The 25,507-nt window shown below is 42.8% G+C and overlaps 2 protein-coding genes and 1 long non-coding RNA gene across 4 annotated transcripts; 1 reads left to right on the top strand and 2 right to left on the bottom strand.

Annotated features, from left to right (window-relative positions):
* Nucleotides 1-441: 441 nt before the first annotated feature.
* Nucleotides 442-6,316, bottom strand: tph1b (tryptophan hydroxylase 1b). The gene is made up of 11 exons (XM_082162691.1): nucleotides 6,168-6,316; nucleotides 5,353-5,487; nucleotides 4,392-4,575; nucleotides 4,212-4,312; nucleotides 4,013-4,080; nucleotides 3,704-3,900; nucleotides 3,453-3,588; nucleotides 2,803-2,929; nucleotides 2,595-2,690; nucleotides 1,921-2,054; nucleotides 442-1,836 (listed from the first exon to the last, which is right to left on the bottom strand). The coding sequence occupies exons 1-11, from the start codon at nucleotides 6,255-6,257 to the stop codon at nucleotides 1,662-1,664; spliced, it is 1,443 nt and encodes a 480-aa protein (XP_082018817.1). The 5' UTR covers nucleotides 6,258-6,316; the 3' UTR covers nucleotides 442-1,661.
* Nucleotides 6,317-6,927: 611 nt separating this feature from the next.
* On the bottom strand, nucleotides 6,928-13,989 carry mns1 (meiosis-specific nuclear structural 1). The gene is made up of 10 exons (XM_082148911.1): nucleotides 13,841-13,989; nucleotides 13,445-13,669; nucleotides 13,069-13,196; nucleotides 12,871-12,973; nucleotides 12,559-12,788; nucleotides 12,190-12,406; nucleotides 11,992-12,099; nucleotides 11,190-11,447; nucleotides 10,944-11,069; nucleotides 6,928-10,816 (listed from the first exon to the last, which is right to left on the bottom strand). The coding sequence occupies exons 1-10, from the start codon at nucleotides 13,841-13,843 to the stop codon at nucleotides 10,709-10,711; spliced, it is 1,506 nt and encodes a 501-aa protein (XP_082005037.1). The 5' UTR covers nucleotides 13,844-13,989; the 3' UTR covers nucleotides 6,928-10,708.
* A 654-nt stretch (nucleotides 13,990-14,643) lies between these two features.
* On the top strand, nucleotides 14,644-23,465 carry LOC309483641. 2 transcript variants are annotated; one of them, XR_014200607.1, is made up of 3 exons: nucleotides 14,644-14,720; nucleotides 14,796-15,189; nucleotides 23,204-23,465. It is a non-coding gene; the product is annotated as an uncharacterized lncRNA (long non-coding RNA). The 2 variants fall into 2 exon arrangements; XR_014200608.1 differs by having other exon boundaries at nucleotides 14,645-14,712.
* The last annotated feature ends 2,042 nt before the right edge of the window (nucleotides 23,466-25,507 follow it).

Below are 25,507 nucleotides of genomic sequence, written 5' to 3'. Positions count from 1 at the left end.
GTATAAAATCAAGCACAGGCATGCAGACTGCTTCTACAAACATTTGTGAAAGAATGGGTCGATTGACAGCTATTTAATTAACACTTTGAAGGCCCAAAAAGGTATGAGACATTGTTAAAATAGTCCGTAGTCCAAAGTGGTTCAACCTTCATTTTATGAAGCGACGAGAATACTTTTTTTGTGTATCAAAAAAACTAAATATCGTCTTTATTCAATAATTTCTTTTCTTCTGTATCAGGCGCATTCACGAGATGAAGCATGCTAGTTATTTAGCTAGAGTAATGACAGAATTTTCATTTTTGGGTGAACTAACCCTTTAACGAACGCTCTGAGGTAAAGTGTTCAGACTGGTTGAACAAGCTCTGCTTTCATGTTAGTTTTCTCATAACTGTAAGCGCAAAACTTTAAACGCTACATAAAACATAAATAAATCAAATCAAACCAAAATGAATGTGACGATGGTGACTGGATTTTTTTTTCTTTATTTTTTTGCAAACATCGCTATGGGATTTGTTACTTTAAATTTCGGGGTATATTGATTGTGTTCCGTTAAGTATCCACTGTAATAGAACAACATCGCCCTCTGCTGGTACATGTGATTTTTGAGGGGTCATTTTTAACTTCGTGTCTGAAGAAACTAATAACAATCTTTGATGGAAAAAATTCATGGAGATAATGATTAAAGGCCAACAAACATATCAAAATTCTGGGGTTTGTGAGCTACTTTGTTTCAATAATTCCACCTGAATCATTTGTGTGATTCAGATTAAGTTTGCTAATAAATTATTTAATTTGTGCATTAATCTATTTATTACATTTAGATTTTTACTTGTTCACTATAAGTATCAACTTTCTTAATTAGAATTCAGTAAAACACAAATTGACAAAGACAAGCAGCAAATAGGCTATACAGTCTTCAAAACACAATATACACACCACAGCTTCACATCAGGATCATTAGAAAAAGGTGAAACATTTTGGTTATAAGGCATATTTTTATCACAAATTCCAATAAATAAATTATTCAGCTCATGGTAAGAAATGGGTACATTTTCTTGAAGATACAGGTCTGATGTTGGGAAAACCTTTTAACTGGTTGAGAGTTCACAGCAAATTACGAATTTAGAGTAATCTAAGTTTTATTTAAGAGTTTGATCATTTTACGACTATAACACAAATGTGTGAAAGTCTCAAGATGCAATGTTTGTAGGAGTGTTTTTCAAATCTGAGCTTTGTCTCTGAAGATAGACTCCAGACAAGGATTACCCATTTCTATTTTTCCTGTGTATTTACAGAGACTGAAGTCATAGTGGAGAGGAAGTTAGACTTTATGAATATAATGGTCATGAGTTAAAGTGGTGGCTGTAGTTTTTGCTGTGGTGGTGTTTGAATAGCAGTGAAGGACTCTGAGCTTGTTGGTGTATTTAAAGAGCACTTAAAGACTCTCCTGAAAGCAGTGCTTGGATATTCAAGTGCTTTGGCAGATTATCAGTAGCAGAGGAAAGGTGCTCACAGAGACATTAAGAGTGATTCACCTCTGCAGTCAGAGAAGGCAGATAATGAGATAATACTATGGCAGTGCTGAATGTTTAGTAACGTGCTCTGATATAAGAGATAGCTGGAATAAAAGCCTATTAATATGAGCGAGAGTCATATTGGTTTCAGACACCAGGGTGTGCGCTGAGTCGACAGAGAGCGTCTCCTACAATGTCCAGCTCGTGTCTGAGCTCCTCGACCACGTCGTTGATGCTGGGCATGTCCTTCAGCACACATACGCTCTGTGTGTACGGGTTATAACGCAGGGAGAATGGACGCTGGATTGTCTTTGCAAACTCACTGTGAAGGATCAAATGTATGGTTAAAACAAAATAATAATGATATAGAAATATAACAGGTCACATATACAAAAATTTTATTTACCGCATTCTAAATTTAGCTTCCTCAAAGCTCTCTGAAACAAAGTAAACATCTTGAAAGGTGGTGATGAGACACTCCTGCTTACAGGTGACCTTGGGCTCAAAGGGAAGGATTTTAGCAGCGCCTGAGAGAGAGTGCTTTTAAACAAAACATGTGTTTCAGTGTCATATCACAGTAATGTTACAGTTTATAATATTACAAAATATTTCGATTCCAAATAAATGCTGTTCTTTTGAACTTTCTATTCATCAACAAAATCCTGATTTTTGTTTTGTGCGATGATAATAATAAAAAATGTTTCCCATAAAATAAATGTGCCGCAAACCAGCATATTACAATGATTTCTGAAGTATCATGATACACTGAAGACTGGAGTGATGATGCTGAAAAATCAGCTTTGCCATCACAGGAATAAATTACATAAAAAAAATAGAAAACAGTTATTTTACATTTGAATAATATTTCACAATATTTTCACAAAATTACCGTTTTTACTGTATTTTTGATACAGTAATGTAGCCTTGGTGAGCAGAAGAGACTTTTGAAAACATTAAAAAAGTAAATTGGGAACAACTAATATTTTATATTATATTTATTGTTCAAATTATTAGATTAAACATAAAAAGATTAATGTTCTAATCTTTAATTCTAAAACCGATAATGCGTATCTAGTGTACCTTAAGTTCGCTGATGGACGAGAGAAGTCCAGCACCGTATGCTCTGAGTGAACCCTCCTGCTTGCACAGGCCAAACTCCACCGTGAAGAAATAGCACTGCAATGGCACACACACCAACATAACAACAATCAAAACTACTGCAAAAAATATATATATGAAGGCTTTATATGCACACCAGGACAGCAAAATGTACTGAATATATATATACGGTTGCTAATTTCTGCACAGCATCATCAGACGCCCCGAGAGAAGCCAGTCCTAATTCCTGAGAGAACTGTGCAAAACTTGGTTCAGCCAACAGAGGAACATGACCCAGCAGCTCATGACACGTGTCCCTGAAAGACATAGACATGAAGATCTCTTTCATTTATTCATTTATTTGTATGCGCCTATTTCACATGACACATACAAACGTGAAGTGAAGCAGGAGCAAGCTATTAAATGTGGTTGAGATAACTGATCTTTTCATAAGCTCCGTATGAAAAGTTAGACACTAAAACAATGCTGCGATATATCAACTTTGATTTGATATTCAAAATTGAGTAACAAAATTCAACAGGGATTTAACATGATTCATGACGTTGATTCACCCATGAGAAATGTTAAAATGATAGCACACGAAATGGAGCCCAAAACCCAAAGTACAAAATATAAACTGCTTAAATCATCTGGATTTAGTTTGATTTGTTGAATAAAAGGTGCTGGGTTTGTTTCCATTCCTACGTGTGTAACTTCTTCATGCATCAAGTTTGACAGACATTGCTTCAACAATGGGTGCCGCTTCATAAAAGCCTATTTCAAAAGATTGTGTAGATAAATCGGCCTGAAGAGATAAAGGGACATATGCTTTGTACTCACGGTTCAGGAGTGTAGAGAGGATCTGAGCTGTGACGCACATATTGTGTACAGTGAAACACTCTGAAGGCCAGACCAGCCAGAAAGTCTCTCGGTGACAAGTACCCAGCAACAGGGCGAATGGTGAAGCCAGTTCGCTCTGAAACACACATACACAGCCACACATCTACTGTCCCCTGCTGGTGACACAACTAATATTTCTCTTCAGTTCCTCTTGTACCTATTGTAAGGTTAAAATGTGTGCTCGGTCTCACCTCTCAGGAAGTTGGACACGTCCTCCAGCTGTGGTATGTTGTCCTCTCTGTAGCCGCAGTACTGGGTGAGAAGAGGCAGGTTGTGCAGGTACTCTCTACAGGCATGTGTGGGGTACAGCTTATTCAGCTCCCGAAACACCACACCCCACGTCTTCACCTCTTCCTCTGTGAACTCCACACGTGGTATGGGATCTCCACTGCAGGGTGAGATAGAACCATGTCAATATTAAAGATATATAAATATGTATAAATATATTTAATAAAACATGTGGAATTAATCCAGTTATTGTTAAACCTTATTAAACATACTGTTTGTAACTCATGGCAAGATCAGCAAAATATTTCCTTCTCTTACGATACACGTTGTCTTTGAATCCCTGAAATCATATAAGAACAAAAATGTTTTCATACACAGGGTCACAACTTAAATACTGAAGACATGATCAGTATGACATAAGTACTACTAATTATTAATAACCAGTGAATTCATGAAGCAGACAATACAAACCGGATGATCCGCATCCAAATCTGAACCGTACATTAGAACACGACAGGCGCTCTTATCCAGATCTGAGATCTTCTTAGGGAACCAAGGCACTTCAGCAAGATCTGAAAAAATGATTTTCACAGTGTTACACAACTTTATGTGCAGTACTTGTCAATCTAATGAGGGAGTAAAACACAGTACCATTTACAGGCGTCCAGAACTTATCAGGTGAGTCCATGGCTATAATGCTTGTTTGTTTGCGCAGCAGCTGAACAATATCTTTCAGAGTTTCTCGATCACTGTCACAATCCACTAGTACTTCCAACTCCGAGTTACGCCGTCGGGACTTACGTGACTCAATATGCAAAAGGTTTACCTGGTTGTCCTGTTTATAACAAATGAAAATAAATCATTTAGCCCAATTAAATGTTCTAAATTTACTGTTTGAAATATAATTAGCGTAAAAATCAGAGTATACATATATTTGGAGATGTACTAGATTTATAATGTGTGATAAATGCAGTGAGAAGGTACTTACATTTATACATATGTGACCCTGGACCACAAAACCAGTCATAAGTCGCACGCCAACAAAACATTGTAAGGGTCAAAATTATCGATTTTTCTTTTATGCCAAAAATCATTAGGATATTAAGTAAAGATCATGGTCCATGAAGATACTGTATTTTTGTAAATTTCCTACCTTAAATATATATGTTTTTTGATTTGTGAGTGGATGCAGCACAATCACCAACAGAAATGGATTCTCAATATTTAGATTTTTTGCATCCTCAGATTCCAGATTTTCAAATAGTTGTATCTTGGCCAAATATCGTCCTATCCTAACAAACCATAAGTCAATGGAAAGCTTATTCCATCAGATGATATATAAATCTCAATTTAAAAAAAAATACCCATAAGAATGGTTTTGTGGTCCAGAGTCACATATATCACCAGCATTTCTTCATTCATGGACATAATCCATACTTTCCATGATAGGGTTTGACAATTATTGTAAATTATTGTTTTAGCTGGAATTGCTAAACAATTAGTTATTTAACTTACCTTTTTAAAGTGCCAGCTACTGTATGTATAACATGATTCTACTAAAGCTAAGATAACCAAATAATACAGATAGATAGAATAGAAAACATTTATGTACCTGAAATAATTTTAAAGCCTTCACAAGCCCTCCAACTTCATTCTTCAGAGAGAAGACAATTGCGGCATGTTCCCTCTTGGAGGAAAGTGTCTTGTCTTTGTTCTCGTCTTTCTTATGAAACGTAGTTTTGTTCAGCTTAATAAAAGAGAGAGAGAGAGAGAGAGAGAGAGAGAGAGAGGCTATTATATTCAGTACTCAGGTGTTTCTTCACATTACCATGACAATCTCTGTACTATAAAGCAGATGTGTAATATCCTGCGTGAGTGAACTTATGTTTGTTTTAGACTTGCTTTTCAAATAGGAAATCGTTATTCAAAGGCAAATAACATGTAAAGGGCATTATTGTCAACAGGTTGGGTAGGATCCATAATGCTAATAAATACTACATGACTAAACCAGCACTATGTGGTGGACAGCGACTTAAAAGTTAAAAGCCAATGACATCAACAAATCACCTTTTTATCTATTATATTAACAATATAGGCCTACAATACATAGATCAGAAGTTCATGCGCATTCAAAAATATATGGACGTTTTTTATTTTATTTAAATGTACATCCATGATATGTTAAGCACAAAATATATTTAATATTATATTATTAATGCAAGTTATTGCAAAGAATTAGAATAATATCAAAATATATATCAGCTATTTTATTCCTTTCTTTGAACCTCAACAATTAATGATTGCATACAACAAGTCTATTGTAACTTGTCAAGTTCTAGTAAAAGTAAAGCAAAACAAGAATACATCCGTATTCAAACATAAGGCTAAGCATTTTGAGTAGGCCTACATGTAAAAAGTTGTTCTTACCTCATTGTTGAGTTGCTTCTCTTCGTAACTCTTATTGATGGAGTCAAAAGACCGTCCTCGACGCGGTCCGTCAAGCTTGTTGGCGAGCATGGATGGGTGCTCTTGATTTTATAGTAGAATATGGAGAGGTGCGTGGATCAGACAGACGCTGCTATCAGTCTGGTAATGATGTTTTCTCTTTGGATTTATAAAGAGATCCGGCGGAGGAGGGGGAGGAGCGCGACCAGAAAGACCAGAAGAGTTCAGAAATTGCAAAAAGGTTTAGCAAGTGAAAACTATTTAACCGTTAGATCGTTATGAAACAATTACAAAGGAATAGCCTAATAATAATGATAATAATGTTATTGATATAAGCACAAAATGGGAGAAAGATGCTTGTCACATTTTTTTGTTAACCCCAGTGACTATTGAGATGTTTTGTCCAGTATAGCCTACTTTTGACAGTAACGTACTTTAAAGTTTCCTGTGACTGTCTGAATGTAGCCTAAGTTTGCTTCAATTGTGTTCAATTGTTTTTCCAACATCTACTTCAAAAATATAATGACGATGTTGGAAATGTATGCATTAATGTAATGTAAAGGGTGTTTTGAACTAAATGTTAAAAACAGATACAAATGAGATATTTTAATGAGATATCCCATTGCCAACTAGCTCCAGTCTCTTATCTTATTTTGCTTACATATTGATAATTATTGATATCATATTGGTTATCACCCTTAAAGTTGAAGTGTCAAATCATAATAGACATGTGCGCTATTCATAATGTTAATTAGTTTATTATTTTGATATTTAATATTGAATCACAACAGTATCACATAATGTCAGTAGAATATGCTATATTAAACACCAGCCTTACAGCAGATCACAAGGAAAGAGAAGAAAAATCCTCTGAACAAAAAGGTAAGGAAATTCAAATAAAATAGAAAATCGAGTATCATGCAATGATCTCTGCTGATATGTTTCAGCACTATTGCCATATGAACAGCTCCGACAATGCATTCAAATATTCATAAAAATCGAGTCGAAGACCTTGGCATTTAAACACACCCAATCTTTCATGTGGTGCATATTGCTGATTTATTTACTCTTTCCAAGGTTGGTCTGGGATCAGTGAGCTTTATTTCCACGCCTCTGTGGAAAAAATCAGTGATGAAAGTGATGTGGATAATGGTCTAATAAGACACGGCAGCAGGTCTAGATTAACTGGTGACGACTGATTCGGAATGTGCTTGTCACTGGATCCTGTTGTCTCCCAACCAGTCCACACTATAGTTCCAGTCCGGGGGTGATTTTTTCCAAAGGGAGAAACATGGAAAATAATAAAAGCACGTCAATGAGCGTGGCTCAGATTAATAATGATGTGGTAGTTATGAGCAATGGCTGTTTACAAGCTCACACCAGCATTAATTAGCTCAAAACGCAATATAATTAGGTACTGCTGTACGTCCATTTCCAAACAACATGACTAATCTTTTATTCAGACATTCTCACGCTACTTCTGTGCTTTATTGGTCCATTGTCTGTGCCTCCCACTGCTTGGTCATTGATCTGAAAGACCTCCATACCCCTCTTCAGGGGGATAGACAGACAGTCTTTTGTATGACAGTCCATAAGTACACATCTCATTAGGCTTCATGAAGTGAGAGATTCACCATCTATTGAAACACAGCCAGTTTATACCAGTTCCAACAGCATGTTTTTTTTTTCTTTTTCGCTATTTAGTGCAAATGTAGAATATCTTTAGCTCTGCAAACCAATTTCCCATATCATAAAAATGTTGAAAACCAAAAATGTGTGTGAATCAAAACGCTTTGAACTTTATGACTCAAAGAAAATCTCATTCACCACAACTCATTTAGAGGTAAGGCACAAGAAATGCTTGAACTTTTTTGTGGTAATAACCATCAGGGGGTACAGAGGAACCAGGGAAAAAAGATGTGTTCACCTTATTATGGTTAGCATGTATAACTTGTATTTACAGTATGTATGAGATTTCCATTCATTTCCTTTTTTCAATATAGTAATGATGTTTGTGCAGAACCGGTGACGTACAGTGTGATTGAGCCAAGTCAAATCATGCTCAGACTAATCCAATGCAGTGCTGGAGTCTGGTCTACAGTAAAGCTTCACTGTATGCACACAGCTTCTGCAATCAGAGTCAATTCAATCTACAGTCAGTCTCAGCAACAGGAAGTTCCCTTCAATCTATGTTGTGAGAAAAGGCCATGATAGAATAAGCAATGATACAGAGTTCATTGGTCTGTCAAACAACCTGAAGTTCCTTCAAGGCATTAGTGCTTCCTGTCCTCCCATGTGAGCAAGACAAGGTATGTGATGCAGAACAATGTCAGGAAAGATTAACTCTGGTCATGATCACTGAGCTTCAGTTGAAAGATGACAATCGTAAGAAATATTTGGGCAGTCTATAAAATCCCTAACAGTATAGGTGGACCAAACAAGATTTGCTCCAGTGCTGGGAAAAATAACTAGGCAGCCCTCATTAGTGGTTTAACTTTGCTGCAAGGCACCTGAGTCAAGTTTTGGCATGGTCTACAAATTTTATGAGACTGTAGATTTTCATGCTGACCTTTTATATATTTTACTTAAAGGTAAAGGTCTCCTTTCATTGATATACAAAGGAAGGAAGAAATGAATGTGTTCAAAAGCTCTGAGAGCTAATTCTAATTCCTAATGTCTGAGGCAGGCATAAACATGTGCGTCAGCATGCTGCATGTGCATCTGGCATGCTCAACAACCTGTGATCTCTTCGTCATCCTGTATGGATGATGGAGAGTGCAAAACAGGGCTATGTGACAGAAAAGATTCCATCATAATCATAATCTTTTCAAGGCGCTAGAAAAAAATTCAGGAGAACTTCCTGGTTCAACATTGACACCACTCTTTCCATATATATATACTTGTATTCATTGAGGATGCATTAAATTGGTCGAAAGTTACAGTAAAGACATTTATAACATTACAAAAGATTTCTATTTAAAATAAATGCTTTTAATGTAATTTATTCATCAAAGAATCCTGAATGGTTTCTATATGGTATAATAGTTTCTACAATAATATTAAGCATCACGTTGATAATTATGTTTCTTGAGCACCAAATCAGCTTATTTGAATGATTTCTGAAGGAACGTGTAACACTGAAGACTGGAGTAGTCTGTTTAAACAGTTAAAATGTAATAACTCACTAAATTACTGTTTTTACTGTACTGATCAAATAAATGCAGGTTTGTTAAGTATAAGAGACTTTATAAAAACTTTATTGACCCTAATCTTTTGAACAGCAGAGCAAGTATATAACAATAGCTAACCTTGTTTATGTTTATTTAAAACCTTAACTGAAATTGTAACAATATCAACAACACAGCTTTTCTAAGAAACTTTCCACAATCATATCGTGTTATTGACTCGCCAGTGTTAGCATACATTAAACGCTGAAGATGTATGAGACAGGAAATTGGCTGCAAGTCACATAAAAAGGTTTACTTACTGTTCATCCTGTTCATTTTTTAACCTCTCAACTACTCTGAGATCATTTCTAGAATATTATTTAGAGAATGGGATATGTTATGTGCAGGGGCTTTTATTATCAGTGTTGTATGTAAAAAGAGAATCTAATAAAACTAAATTTGCCAGGCTTAGAATGGAAAATGAATATTTAAACTAAACTAAAAATTTAAACTATGCAGGATCAATTTATTGACCTTTTCAATGAAATTCATTTTATGATTAGTTTGAAATGTGTCTTCATGTTTGTTACAGTGACAACTTTTAGAGGGAATTTCATAAGAGCAGAATCAAGACAGGCTTGACATTTTCACAATGCAGGTATGGATAACAGTAAACACTTAGATGGAAGAATTGTACAGCCATGACAGCAGCTAGACCAAGGTAATGGACTAACTGGACAGAATGAATGACAGCTGTTGAGACACAGACACACTTGACTGTACATGAGCAGTCACATCTGATTAAATTCTTGCTTGTATGATATACTGCCAGACAACCATCAACTATATCCAGTTCTTTCTTAGGAAGCAGTGAAATCACTCTTGTTTTCTTTTTAACGATTGAAAAAGACTAACCAAGTCAAACAACATGGACATGAACATGGTTTGTATCAACATTAAACATTTTTCTAAGTGAAATTCACCTTCAAAGGTTCAGATAAGAGGGAAAAATGTATTACTCAGTATGAGCATTAAATACTTACAGAGAATATGATAAATTCATCTTAGGCAATTTAGATTTTCACATCTGTTTAATAAGTAGTATCCTTTGAGGCCAATGTTTCTTCATAAACCAAAACCTTTGGCATTAGAGTAACACAATATACAATATAATTTGAATATACTGTTACATTTATTAAAGACTAAGATCAATTTGAAATTTGTTCCAATCGTTTGTGAAAGTGGCAGATGCACTGTTAAGTACACCAGCACTAACAGATTGGAATACATTTTTTTAAAATAAAATAAAAAGATAGAGAGCGCCATGTGGTGGTCATGACAGGAATGATCTTACTGCTAGTCATCTCCCCAACCCTCATCTGAGAAAATATCAGCCTGTCGTTGTTTGAAATTGTTTTTGAAATCCTCATCAAAGAGCTCCAGATCATCTTCTTTGAAAATACCCTAGTAAATAAGGCAAATAAGAAAAACAGTTGTGTGATGACAAACACATCCTCTAAATAATGAATCTGAGCATGCGAGATGGCTAACAAACCACAAATATCCGTGTCCTATGGTGTGGTGTTCTCACCTTTGGTAGGTATCCCAGCAGTTTTGTCGCATGCTGTTTTAGGAGCCTCTGTCTCTCCTCTTCGATGATCTTCCGACGCTGAGTCTCTCTCTCCTGCTCCATTGCTCTCTCCTCTTCCTCCCTCTCCTGTTGAATATTTAGATTCATTCATTCCACATTATCGGCAGTTATTGGTATAGTCGGACTTGGAAGGAACTAATGAGTGAGCTGCACATTTGCAGGTTGATTTGTGGGTTTGGGTCTTACTTGTTCAGCCAGATACTGCTGTCTCCTGTCTTCCAGCAGCTTCTCCACAGCCCGTTTGTGTTCCAACTGTTTCATACGACGCTTCTGGGCATTCATCTGCTCAATTCGGTCATCCTCTGCTAACTTGGCCATCATTATCTGTCTGAAGGCCTCCTCTTCCTCTTTCTCGGCTTGTATACGCAACTGCTTGAAAGCCATCATCTCCCGGCGCGTCTGCTGCAGCTCCAACCGCTGCCGGATCCTCTTCTCCATCTCTTCCTGTGAGTGACATGATGGTAAAGAGATGGTAAACGTTTTACATGGTGCTAGTGAATCTCACAAAAAAGCATCAATAAATACAAATTATTATTATTACAAAGTATTACAAATTATTATTAATATAAAATATAAAACAGTATTTGGCAACAATTAATTTTAGTGTCCTTTTTACACGTTACATGTAGTGCATAATTACTATATATTGAGCATAATTACATGAACCTATCCCTAAATCACACCCTAATCCAAACCCTATAGTAAGTACATGTAGTTTAGTAGTTTTTCTTAGTAGTTAAATGTATAATTACACTGTAACATGGACAACTTAAAATAGTGTAACCCAGTATTTTAATACAGTAAACAATTTTTTTTTTACAAAAATAAGATTCATTATTGATTGAGGAAATCTTGAAGGCCCTAAAAGGGTTATTTGAAATATGAATGAGACATTTCATTGACAGGAATCATTAGATTGACCTTTGTCATCTTTGTCAAATGTTTAAAGTGCATCCAGTAAAGTGTGATGTGTTAAGACAGTTCTCACAATTTCTTGTTGTCTTGCAGCCTCAGCCTGCTCTTCCAAGTAGAGTTCCTCACGGACGCGCTCCATCTTCTCACGCTGTCTTTGCTCCATCTCGATCTGCTCAGAGAGCTAAACCAGAAGGAAAAAAAGAACACATTAATATTTGAATCTTGATTACTCGCCTGTACTTGATGAACCAGAGGGTGAGCTTTCATGTACCTTTTTGTGCAGGGTTTCTTTCTCCTGCTCTCGCTCTCTAACTTTGGCCATCCTGTCCTCCTCCTTCCTTTGCTGGTATTGGGCAAACTCAATGATGCGCCTGTTCTCTGCTTCCACTTTTTCTCGCTCCATACGTCTCCACTCTGCTTGCTGCTTTTTAAAATCTTCAATGTATCTCTGAGTGGTCGTCACCTTCTCGAGTCGTAACTGAAGCTCCCTGTAAATTAAGCTTGTCAGTTTCAAACCATCCTAGAACCATCTGATCAACTCATCTAAAATAGATGTTGTGATCTTGTCTGTTTGCTCCAGAATAATAATTTTTAAAAAGTAGAAGCAAATAATAAACTTAAGAAAAAGGAACACACTCACATCTGGTCCTCCTCATAGATCTTTCGCACTATTTCGTCCACCATGAGTTTTTCTTTAAGAAACTCATCATAGGCTTCCTGCCTCTTGCGCTCCTTCTCCTCAAGCTGCTGCTCAAGCTCTTGCTGGTAGCGCACCACCTCTTCATGCTTCTTCTGCTCCAGCTTCTCATTTTCCATCTCTGCGCGCTCATGCTCGCCCTTCATCTTACGGGCAATAGTAGCCTCTTGTCGCTGGTAATATGTTAAATCACAATAAGCAAAACCACAAAATAGATGGCCAAATGTAAGACACTACTTTGGAGTTCACACTCACCATTGTCTCATATCGCATGGCCTCCTTTTCTGCCATCTGTGCTGCCCGTTCTCTGTTCAGGTAAGCAGATTTGAGCTTCAACTCTAGCTCTCGAAGCTCAACACTGCCAATAAAACACAAAGTTTAATAAATGGTAAAGCTATAAAAATAATAATAATACAGCGCTACACAGAGTGCCATTACACTCTGGTCTGTTACCTGTTCTCTTTAATGTACTGTCTCATCTTCTCATCTCGAAGTTTCTCATTATTAATTCTCGCCAGCTCCTTGGCCATCCTCTCTTCCTGTTCAAGCTGCTTCTCTCTGAACTGTCTGTCCTCTTCTGCCTAAAAACATACATTTTGCAGGAGTCATAAGTGTTAGATTTTGATTTTATATATTCACATTTAATTGTAATATTAAATATATGTTAAATGTTAAATCAGAATAGATTGTGGTTATCTATGTATGTATTAAAATGCCTCAGGAAGGAAGACTGCAGTGCCATAGGGCACAGCAAATGGGGATCCAAACAAATAAACCAAAACGAGACCACGCATCTCTGCATATAAATGGCGTATTTTATAAAACCAACCTTGAAAAGTGATTCCTCGACTTGTTTGCCATACTCTTGAGCTTGCACCTTGCGCAGGAAGCGCTTTCTCTCGACTCTTTCTTCGCACTGGAGGTTGGCTTGCAGTTGTCGCTCTTTGGCGATACTTTTGGTCTGATCTTCACGCATTTCCTCCTGTTTGCGGTGATCCAGGATCATCTTCTGATGGTGGTTGTGAGAGATGTTGCGACGCTGGCTCATGAAAGACTGCAAAGACACGGTCACTTATAAGTTCTACAACACAACCTCGCTAATTAATGACTAAAATCGTGTCTTACATGTCATCTTTATTCGCGCGTCGTCATCTGTATGCAACGATTAGTTTGTTCAAACAGACTGTTTGTGGCTTTTAACTATTAAAATCTACGTCATATTTACCATTCCTCAGGTGTGCTCGACAGCTCCGTCGATTTTGCTTTTGAAATGCGTTTATTTCTATCCAGACAAAGTAGGAAACTCCACGCTTATTTGTTAGTGAGTCGTCGTCCTAGAAACGCCGGGCTTTCAGACCTGAGAATAAAGACGAATTGTATTGGCCAGCGCAACTCTTGCAGAGCCAATAAAACGCAACAGGTTCCGGAAGTAAACATTCCATTTATTTTGTCAAAGGATACATTTATGTTGAAGGATTCATTAAAAACACCGATCTATATAGGGAAATAAAAACTGTGTAAAATAAATAAATAAATATGCGCTCATCCATTTAATGGCAGTGAATAGTGACCAGCATCAAGCTTTGTAAAAAAGACACAAATATATCACAGAATGATCCCATGACACGTGTTCTTCTGGTATGGGTGCATATTTTTAGTGAAAACCGAAATTGAATGTATTATTTAACTAAATGCTCTGCACGCCTGCACAATGTTCGTCAAGGATCTATTAGGGCCACAGTTCACTCCCTCTTTGCCAGAAAAAGCACACAAGTTGTACAAACTAGTTATTAACACATTAGCTAACTAGAGTCTCACAAATGTGCATGTCGTGCAGCTGTGCAGAGAAGACCAACAGAAAAGGGCAAACATTTTGTTGAATAATACATGACATTTTTGTTTGTTTTTCACTAAACCCTATCATATAGGCCTACCCACAGAACACTTGTAATACGCCATGTGTCGCATGGGATCATCATTCTGTGATGCTTTTACATCTTTTTTTTTTTTACAAAGCTTGATGCTGGTCACTATGTAAGGGTTAATGCCCGACGAGGTGTCCATTATCAGGTATTAATGGACGACGGCGAGGCGTGCGTCGGACGGTTGCCTCAGCCGAAGTCAATTAATACCTGTTAATGGACGACGGTGAGGCGTGAACCGTCCGACGCGCAGCGGAGGACGGTTGCCTCCGCCGAAGTCCATTAATACCTGACAATGGACACCTCGAAGGGCATTAACCCGCTTATACCATGGTCACTTACGAAAGAAAGAAATATTTAATCAATTAATAATACTTTATTGTGTTTTAGAGTAAAAATCGTGAGGGTTTTTATTTATTAAGTCGAGCGCACTATTTAATATCTCCCGTATACAGGCGTTGCCAAGCAACGTGGCCACAGCGACCCGACCGCAGCGATGCGAAACTTTGTTTCAAAGAGTCAAAACTCACAGATAGTTTCCTAAATCGTTTTTATTAGGCCTACAGCAAATATTGTCAACCATTCACTCACGTGTTGAAAGGAAAGCAAGCAAGACAGAAAGACAGGCAATGGCAGTAGGCCATATTCCTAGGTGTACATTATCACTTTTTAACGGACACCCTGCAGCCAATCAGAATCGAGTATTCACCCAGACCATGGTATAAGTAAGGGTTAATGCCCGACGAGGTGTCCATTATCAGGTATTAATGGACGACGGTGAGGCGTGAACCGTCCGACGCGCAGCGGAGGACGGTTGCCTCCGCCGAAGTCCATTAATACCTGACAATGGACACCTCGAAGGGCATTAACTCGCTTATACCATGGTCACTTACGAAAGAAAGAAATATTTAATCAATTAATAATACTTTATTGTGTTTTAGAGTAAAAATCGTGAGGGTTTTTATTTATTAAGTCGAGCGCACTATTTAATATCTCCCGTATACAGGCGTTGCCAAGCAACGTGGCCACAGCGACCCGACCGCAGCGATGCGAAACTTTGTTTCAAAGAGTCAAAACTCACAGATAGTTTCCTAAATCGTTTTTATTAGGCCTACAGCAAATATTGTCAACCATTCACTCACGTGTTGAAAGGAAAGCAAGCAAGACAGAAAGACAGGCAATGGCAGTAGACGTAACTTACACACTATTTAAAATTAAATGCTACATTTCCATTAATTGTAAAATTTGATAGCGATATTGGCATGTCCATCGTCGTGGCATTTGATGGACGGAGATTTAAAGTTTGTGGCTCGCTATCACCACTGCTTGGGACATTGGGAGATGACAAAATGTTGCTCCATTCTCGTCTGTCATGTACTGACGGAGCCCAGTAAGCCTGCAGGCTGCTCTCACAACGATGCCCCGTCACCGACATGATCTGGCGAGTTTCCAGCCCGGCGTCAGAAAGACGACCGACAGCTGTGCTCCGGAGGCTGTGGTTGGTGTAAACCCGCGACAGACCTACCTGAAAGAAACAAGAATAAACAGGCTATATTAGTGAGGACAGAAGAGGGGTTATACGGCTACATTATTATTAGAATGTAGCTAGTGTACAGATCTCCTCGCTGATTTTTTTCAGCATGTTCCCCAGGTAGTGGACACCCATTGGCTCCCTGGAGTACCACACATCAGATGCCACAGTGATGGAGCGCTTCGGGTGGAGATAAAACGTACTCGGTTACCTAACGTAACCTCTGTTCTCTCTAGAGAGGGAACGAGTATTGCGTAAGTTTAGCTTACGCTACGGGTAAAGTCATCTTTTCTCGAGATATGAAGCAAAAAATTATCCTTAATTTTTATATCTTGTCAACGCAGTGCGGCAGCAAGCAGACCTAGAGCAGGCAATCTAGCGTGCTCATAGGCTGCTCTGCGGCAACTGCAGCAGCCTATCACTGAGCCCTTGGCGTGACGTCACGCCCAATGAGCGCGAGCAGCGCGCCTACGCGTCACGGCCCGAGGCGGGGCGTGGCAGAGGGTATAAATATGGGCTGAGAGGCTGCTTTCACTGGTTTTTGTCGCAGAAGCGAGTGAGCTCGTGGCGCGAGCACGGCGGGTTACGCAATACTCGTTCCCTCTCTAGAGAGAACAGAGGTTACGTTAGGTAACCGAGTACGTTCTCTTACGAGAGGTTCTCTCGTATTGCGTAAGTTTAGCTTACGCTACGGGAACTCCCTTGTCAACGCCGTGCGCGCCCGGCATCCACTGAATGAGTCCCAGGGAAGCCCGGGGAACACGAGAGTGTGAGCCAGGCGGCCAATGATATGGCTAGCGCAAGTACATAAGCACATAGTAGGGGGAACAGAACGGCGCGGCCGGTCTGACTAACCAACCCTTATATTGTACAGCTCAACCAGGAGGGCTAAATCAAACAGCAGTAGCCCGCGCACAGAAGTGGGCCGGCCTACGCGAGATTTAGACTGATAAAAGTTTAGCCTGCAGGGCGGGAACTTCTAGATTGTAAAATCTAACAAATGTAGACGGGGAGGCCCAGCCCGCCGCCGTACAAATGTCATGAATAGAAATTCCGCTAGTCCAAGCCCATGACGAGGCCATGCCTCTAGTAGAGTGGGCTCTGATGCCCAAAGGGCATTGCAGGTCTTTAGACGCATAAGCAGCTGCAATAGCGTCCACTATCCATCTGGACAGAGTGTGTTTCGAGGCGGCGAGACCCTTGGTGCGCCCACCAAACGAAACGAAAAGCTGCTCCGAGCGCCTCATGGCGGCGGAGCGCGTAATGTAATTTCTCAGCGCTCTGACAGGGCAAAGGAGATTACTGTCAACTTCGCTGCCGGTAGCCGGCAAAGCTGAGAGAGAAATGACCTGTGCTCTGAAGGGTGTGCCCAACACTTTGGGGACATAACCGTGTCTCGGTTTGAGAATGACTTTAGAGTCATTAGGTCCGAACTCGAGACATGCCGCGTTAACTGATAACGCATGCAGGTCACCCACACGTTTGACTGAAGACAGGGCTATCAGAAAAACGGTTTTGAGCGTGAGGTATTTCATATCCACAGTTTCCATGGGTTCAAAGGGATGCGCTTTCATGGCCTCTAAGACCAGGGAAAGATCCCAAATAGGAACCGAGGGGGGTCGCGGGGGGTTCATCCTCCTAGCTCCTCTAAGGAAGCGGATAATGAACTCATTCCTCCCTAATGCGCGGCCCAGCGCCGAGTCGGAAAAAGCTGATATGGCTGCAACATATACTTTGAGCGTGGAGGGGGACCTGCCCATGTCCAACAGCTCTTGGAGGAAACAAAGCACACGCGACACCTCACATGTTTGTGGATCCAGCCCTTGGGCGGTGCACCATTTATTAAACACAGACCATTTAGATGTGTAGAGCCGTCTCGTAGAGGGAGCTCTAGACTGTGTGATCGTGTTCACAACCCCTATTGGCAAGTCAACGGGTATCCGTTGACTATCCATACATGCAGAGACAGCGCTCTGGATGAGGATGCCAGATCGAGCCGCGGGCTTGAGAGAGAAGGTCTCTTCTCACCGGTATCGGCCAGGGGGGTGTGTCCGCCAGCCGTATTAGATCTGGGAACCACGTTTGATTCTCCCAATACGGGGCTATGAGGAGCACCGTGTGGCGCGCTTCCCTGATTCTCCCGATGACTTGTGGCAGCAGAGAGACAGGGGGAAAAGCGTAAAGCGGGCCGCTGGGCCAGGTTTGGGCCAGCGCGTCCTCGCTCTTGGAAAAGAACCGTGGGCAGTGCGCGTTGTCTTTTGACGCAAAGAGGTCGACTTCCGCTCTGCCGAAACGGCGCCACAGTGACTGGACTGTTTGGGGATGCAAAGACCACTCCCCCAGGGGAACATTGTCCCTGGACAGTCTGTCTGGACCCTCGTTCAGGAGACCCGGCACATGCGCGGCTCTCAGCGAGCGCAGTGAGTGCTGAGCCCACACAAGGAGGCGTTCCGCCAGGGCGCAGAGTGTTTTGGATCTGACACCGCCCTGACGGTTCACATAGGCTACCACTGACATGTTGTCCATGCGGACTAGTACATGGTGGCCCTGTAGGTATGGGAGGAAGTGCTTGAGCGCTTTCTCGACCGCCAGCATCTCTAGTATATGAAGGTGACTCTCCTGGTCTGACCAAGGGCCATAGACCGGTCTGCCCTCTAATAGCGCTCCCCAACCTAGGTTGGACGCATCTGTCGAGACAACTTTCCGGTGCGAGACAACTCCCATCGTCACTCCCGTGCGATACCATTCGGCTGCTAGCCAGGGCTGCAGGGCTGAAACACAGCCATGATCCACTCTGACTCGTAAGCGGCCGGCCGTCCAGGCTCGGTGAGGCACTCGCGCTTTCAGCCAGCGTTGAAGCGGGCGCATGCGCAGTAAGCCCAGCTGGAGCACTGCTGCAGCTGAGGCCATATGCCCCAGGACTCGCTGGAATGTCCTCAGCGGAACCTGACTGCCCGTCTGGAAAGACGCGGCGAGATGTCGAATGCGGCGCGCGCGCTGCTCTGACAATCTGGCCGTCATAGCCACCGAGTCCAGTTCTATTCCGAGAAAGGAAGTCGACTGGCGGGGCAGTAATGAGCTCTTGGTCCAGTTGACCGAGAGACCCAAGCATTCCAGATGGCTGAGAAGCGCTGTTCTGTGAGACAAAAGCTCTGCCTCTGACTGCGCGAGGACTAGCCAGTCGTCCAGATAATTCAGTATCCGCATTCCTTGTCTCCTCAGGGGAGAGAGAGCCGCGTCCATGCACTTCGTAAATGTACGGGGTGCTAAAGATAGACCGAACGGCAGGACGGTGTACTGATATACCCGACCGTCAAAGGCAAATCTCAAGAATGGCCTGTGACGGGGTATTATCTGAATCTGAAAATATGCGTCCTTTAGATCGAGAGAGATGAACCAGTCTCCCGGGCGAATTTGCGCGAGGATTTGTCTGGTTGTGATCATTTTGAACGGCCGTCTCATGAGAGCTTTGTTCAAATGTCTCAGATCTAAAATAGGTCTCAGCGCTCCGTCCTTCTTGGGTACGAGGAAGTAACGGCTGTAAAGCCCGACTCGCTCAGAGAAGGATAAACCTGTTCTATAGCCCCTTTGCGCAGCAGCTTCGCTATTTGTGCTTGAAGCAGGTGCGCTGCTTCTAAAGTCACTTTTGTCTCCGTCTGCGCTAGAAAGCGCGGGGGGCGACGAGCGAATTGAAGCGAATAGCCGTGTTATATAGTATTCAGCACCCATTCTGACGCGCCCTGAATAGCTTCCCATGCTTTTGCACGCATAGCTAGGGGTCGAATGGTCTCTGGGTTCAGATCGCCGCGCTGAGCGGGATGGGGAACCTGTATCAGAGAGGATGGGGCGGCGACGCGCCGCCAGTGCTCGAACACGGGGGCTGGAAAACAGTGCTGACTGGCTGTACAGCATATGATGGCTCGATCGCTACGGATGGAGCGCGTTTTGCTGCTAAACACCCCTGGCGCGAGAGCGGCGTGGGGGTTGTCATGTCTGAAAGTGGGTGCGCGTGCTCGTGAGCGGGCGCAGAGTTTACACTTATAACACGGCCAGTGTTTGGGAGCTTTGTAACCCGAGGTAACTGAGTGGCAGAGCAAGCAGCGGGTAGTTGTGAGCACAGGGTTGTGGGCACATTTACTACACTTGGTACTCGAGCGTGTGTCCGCTTTATGAGAGTGCGCTCTGAGCGTGTTACCATGGGGATAGTGTTTGTGTGTAGTGGTGAGCACATTTTCTACACTTATGACACCTTCGGCCAGAGCCGGAATGTTTGTGAGCTTTGGAGGATCTGCAACCCGGGGTAACTGTGTAACAGAGCGGGCAGTGGGTAGGTGTGGGCACAGAATTGTGGGCACATTCTCTACGCTTAGCACTCGAGCGGCGCATGCCCGCTATGAGAGTACGCTCTGTGAGCGTTACCGGGGAGACCGTGTTTGTGTGTAGCAGTGAGCACGTGGGAGTGGGCACATATTCTACACTTATAACACCATTGGCGTTATAGGAAACTGATAGAGCGAATGCTTTGATGGCTCATATGTTTAGACGCTCATAAATACTCAAGCACCATCCTGTGAGCGGGAGGGTGCGAGATGCGGGTTCACTTTCTGTATGTAAGAAAGCTGCCGCGAGCTCGGAGAAGCCAGCAGAAAAAAAAATATTTATCTGCCGCCAGAGTCGGATTCGAACTCGGGTCCCCCGCGCGGGAGCCTAGTGTTCTGCCACTGAGCCACAGGGGCACACATAAGCTCTTGGTTAGCGCGAGGATATGACAGAGCGTCGTGTTTCGTTTCGGCGTTTGTTTGCAGGCGCGCGTGTATTAAACAGGCTCGTTTACTGCAGTATTAGTATTTCCAGCCGCCTGAACTTTAGAGGGGACTGAGAAATATGTCAGGAACGGAGTTTAGTCCGACCTGGGTGGGACTTCCTCTTTTCGCCGGTGCTCGTGACGTCCGCTCTGATATCCCTTGAGAACGGCGCGGTTGCGCGGCTCGGACAAAGGGAGAGAGAGCGGGAAGATGTCATCATGTGCTGTGACATCGTTAGTTTGCAGACGTGCGTGTATGAAAACAGGCTCGTTTACTGCAACATAGATATTTCTAGTCGCCTGTAGCTTAGGAGGGGACTGAGAAATGGAGGTGGCCGGTAGGTGACGCGCACGACCGAGACGCGGGGTAGCTTTCTTATAACGTAAAGGAAGCCAGCCCGTGACCGCCTACTTCTGACATCCCTTGTGAGCGGCGCGTTTGCGCGGCTCGAACAGAGGGGGAGAGCGCAGGAAGGGCGAGCGTCGTCATGTTTTGCGTAGCGTTAGTTTGCAGGCGTGCGTGCATAAAAACAGGCTCGTTACTGCAATATATGTATTTCCAGTCGCCTGAGCTTAGGAGGGGACTGAGAAATATGTCAGGAATGGAGGTTAGTCCGCTAACACTCTACTCTCCTTTAGCCAGTGACGGGGGGGTAGCTTTCTTGTAACGTAAAGGAAGCTATAGCCCGAGACCGTCCGTTTCTGACATCCCTTGTGAGCGGCGCCGTTTGCGCGGCTTGACAGAGGGGTCTGACGTCATCTGCTTCGTCCCCTGAGGCGACGGCAGTGCGGGCAATGGCCGGCCGCTGCGCGTCGGTGAAGGGCGGGGGAGAAGGAGAGAGCGAGGCTCGCGGGAGGGGCTCCGGCGAGCGCTCAGCTGTCATACCCGGCTCGCTGTACGCAGCCGCCCGGGTAGAAGGCCAGGCAGAGAGCGCAATCACAAGGCGGTCTCCGTCGCTGAGCGTGGCTCTGCACGAGCCACAGGATGAGCGAGGCATTTGAAACAACGCCTCGCGCTCTTTTAGATGCAAAGTGTGTCGCGGGGCGAGCACACAACACACACACATAGAGCAAATAAAGGATATATTCGCCGGATAGCGAAGCAGGCAGGGATAGCTGAAGGCGGCGAAGGCGGCCGGCTTCCTCAGGCAGAATCCTCGGCTTGCAAGGCGCTGGTTTCAACGGCGGCTTCCTCAGAGATCAGCGATGCCTAGAGCTTCGCTGAAGAGACAAAAATCAGTGAAAGCAGCCTCTCAGCCCATATTTATACCCTCTGCCACGCCCCGCCTCGGGCCGTGACGCGTAGGCGCGCTGCTCGCGCTCATTGGGCGTGACGTCACGCCAAGGGCTCAGTGATAGGCTGCTGCAGTTGCCGCAGAGCAGCCTATGAGCACGCTAGATTGCCTGCTCTAGGTCTGCTTGCTGCCGCACTGCGTTGACAAGATATAAAAATTAAGGATAATTTTTTGCTTCATATCTCGAGAAAAGATGACTTTACCCGTAGCGTAAGCTAAACTTACGCAATACGAGAGAACCTCTCGTAAGAGAACGATTTTGCATCTGGTGGACACTTGGAGATGTAACTTTTAAAACTTTTTACTGGACACAGAGGATCCCCGGGCCTGGCGAACATGAAGCCTCGTAGGTTTTCCTTGTGCGGGTCGTTCGGATCTTTATGGTTTTTTGTCTGAGGATTATGAGCTAAACTGATGTATTCAACGCCATGCTCGTCTCTTTGGATTACGAAAGATGTCATGGTCAGCTCTCGGCTCCCCTCCCTGCCACGCCGAGCAAAACACAGCTGGATGTCAAACCACACCTTTCTGACGAGGCCGAGGGGCGTATCGGGAGACAGCGCAGATGAACATCTGATTGTCTGAAGATCCGACTCAGTGATGCGAGGATGGTGGAAGCTGGTGTCCTTCCCACTCTTTCTATAACGCTTCAGTATCGCCTTAAAAACCGCATTACTGGTCTTGAACACAGTGTCACTAATGATGTTGACATCACTTAAATGCTCTCAGACTCCTCAAACTGGCAACACTGTATTCTCCTCCTTCTTTGGTCGACTGAACAGACGCATAAAACAGTCGCAAAACATCGTTGAGAGTATCAGCAGTGTAGCTTTTAAAGTTGATGTCCATGTTTTTGTCAGCCAGGAAGTCTCTTAATGTTTTAACTGCCCATTTCGTGCTTTTCTTTGTGTTAATCTCGTCCTTGTCATCCTCTAATTCGTTCAATTCTTCCGGTGTCACCTCCTTGTGTCGCTTCTCCTTTTTCTTTTCATATTCTATTCTCTCTTTTTCTTGTGCTGCATCCCAGTCTTCAAAGTTGTCAAACTCACCATATATATTAAAAGAAATGATAAAATCACTCATGTTTTGTCTGTTTTGCTGTTGCGATGAGTCAACTGAAATAACGTTAAGTCTCCGTTGCCATGGTTACCATTTAGTGTTTGAGCCAGCGCAATCATTTAGAACTGTCATCAGACAAATTGACGGGACGCCTTTCCTAGGTGTACATTATCACTTTTTAACGGACACCCTGCAGCCAATCAGAATCGAGTATTCACCCAGACCATGGTATAATCGCTGCTATAAGTTCAGCGCGGTCTGTAACGGGAGAGATAGAAACAAGACGTAAGTAGGTCAAGTGCAAATGACGAACACCTGTGTCTTTTTGCAGTATTATTGGCGTGGAGAGACCGTGCTGGAATCAGAGACTGGAGAGAAAATTGGACGCAGAGAAAGAAAACCGGTGGATCCGAGCTCTCATTTTTGAACTGTTTTGTGCCGTCGCGATTGCCAAGGTGAATGCGCGTTGTGCTCGACTTCTGTTTGTTTTGTTTTATTTTAATAAAGTACGAGTCCCAGTCACGCCGACCCGTCTTCTTCCTGACTCTTGAACCTCATCACACTTTTATTTCATTAAAATGAATTAACAGCAAGAAAAGTAAGGTTTAAGACTAAATTGGTTATCATAGATGTTACTGTATTTGTCGAATTCATTGTTGTGATAACGCTGCGCAGTTTTACGTGTTCTAAACAATTGTTGTAAAAGTACATTCGAACATGCCCACATAATTTGCCAAAATACTGATTAATCTTTATGTATAACACATGCTATATTTATTTACATGGCCATAAACACCAGACGTGATAAACAATGTCAATAAACTAAACACAAACCTAAAGCAATAATACTTTCCTTGCATAAACATAACTATTACCGAATGCTACATTTGGAAAATATAAAATTAAGCATGTTTTGTCGACAGAACCAGCTGCAATCAGTAAATAATAATTGTGTTCCATAACGACAGCACGAAACAAGCTAACGTTTGTTGCTTGATAGACGCTACAACTAGGCCTACAACTTCCGCATTTGTCCAGGACTCCACGCAGTATGAGCGGAAACCGAGGGTAACGCGGATATGACGCAATTGACTGGCGACTCCCAGCTCCCACCTGCTCTAACGCCCAGTTTCCTTGGTTAAAATCGCAATTTTCTCATTATTTTCTCATTTATTCACAGAGCTGCCAACTCTCACGTATTCACCGTGAGACACACGCAATTGACACTTTTCACACGCTCTCACGCCACACATCCATTTTCTCACGTACAGAAAAATCGCGAAGCAAAGAGGACACGGAGACCGACAGACAAGACAGAGCAGTTACTTATGATATCAAAAAAATCTCAGCTCTCAGATTCTGTCACTTCTATTATGAAATTCAAACAATAAATACCGTTTTGGTGCTTGTAAATGTGACGCGACAGATCCCTAGCGGCACGTGACCCGATCATCTCTAGCTAATAGTAAATAAACACGAATGAACACTGTTTCTCTTACGAGAGGTTCTCTCGTACTGCGTAAGTCTTACGCTAGGGGAAAATCTCTTTTCCGCGAGATACTGAAGCCAAAAAATTATCCTTCATTTTGAAATAATGTAAAACGCGTTGCGGCAGCATGCAGACACAGGCGAGACGGCTCGTGCGCCTATTGGCTGCCCTGCGGCAACTGCAGCAGCCTATCGATAAGGCCCACTCGTGACGTCAGGTCCAATGGGGGCGCTTCGCGCCCAATACGTCACGTCCCGCCGAAACGGGCGTGGCCTTGGGCTATAAATATAGCTTCGAGAGGCTAGCTAACTGATTTTTCATCTCTTCAGCGGAGCATACGCATCGCTGGATCCAGAGAGAAGAAGCCGCGCCGTCAGAGAAAGCCTTTCAGCGGGACGAGCTTGCATCTGGAGCCGCTGGCCGCGCCGCCTTCAGCCGCCGTTCCTGCTACGCTATCCGCCGTTATATCCTTTTCTTGCATAGTGTGTGTTCGCCGCCGCGACTCACACTCCTTCACAAAAAGAGCAGAGCGTCTTTTTCAAAATGCCTCGATCCTTCTTTGGCTTGTGCCGAGCCCCACTCAGCGACGGGGACCGCCATGTCTTTTGCTTTTCCTGCCTGGGTGAAGGACATGCAGCTCTCGCGCTCACCGACGGCGGATGCCCTCACTGCGAGCTACTGCCTATGGCGACTCGCCTGGCATGTTTCCACGAGACTGCACTCCCCGCTGTGATGCCGCGCCGTAAAAAGCGCCATGCTCAGCGGGTCTCTCACCCCCGGACAGTGGCCGCC

This window comes from Leuciscus leuciscus (assembly GCF_965113295.1).
Source record: "Leuciscus leuciscus genome assembly, chromosome: 2".
Lineage (NCBI taxonomy): Eukaryota > Metazoa > Chordata > Actinopteri > Cypriniformes > Leuciscidae > Leuciscus > Leuciscus leuciscus.
This window is presented reverse-complemented; position numbering and strand designations above follow the sequence as displayed.

Coding starts and splice junctions, on each gene's coding strand:
- tph1b (XM_082162691.1), bottom strand. CDS start 6,257: ATGCTCGCCAACAAGCTTGACGGACCGCGTCGAGGACGGTCTTTTGAC. Junction 4,313..4,391: donor GTTCTGGACGCCTGTAAATG/GTACTGTGTTTT, acceptor TCATTTTTTCAG/ATCTTGCTGAAGTGCCTTGG. Junction 3,589..3,703: donor CGTGTCCAACTTCCTGAGAG/GTGAGACCGAGC, acceptor TGTGTGTTTCAG/AGCGAACTGGCTTCACCATT.
- mns1 (XM_082148911.1), bottom strand. Junction 12,100..12,189: donor AAGAAACCCTGCACAAAAAG/GTACATGAAAGC, acceptor CTTCTGGTTTAG/CTCTCTGAGCAGATCGAGAT. Junction 11,070..11,189: donor AGCAGTATCTGGCTGAACAA/GTAAGACCCAAA, acceptor AATATTCAACAG/GAGAGGGAGGAAGAGGAGAG.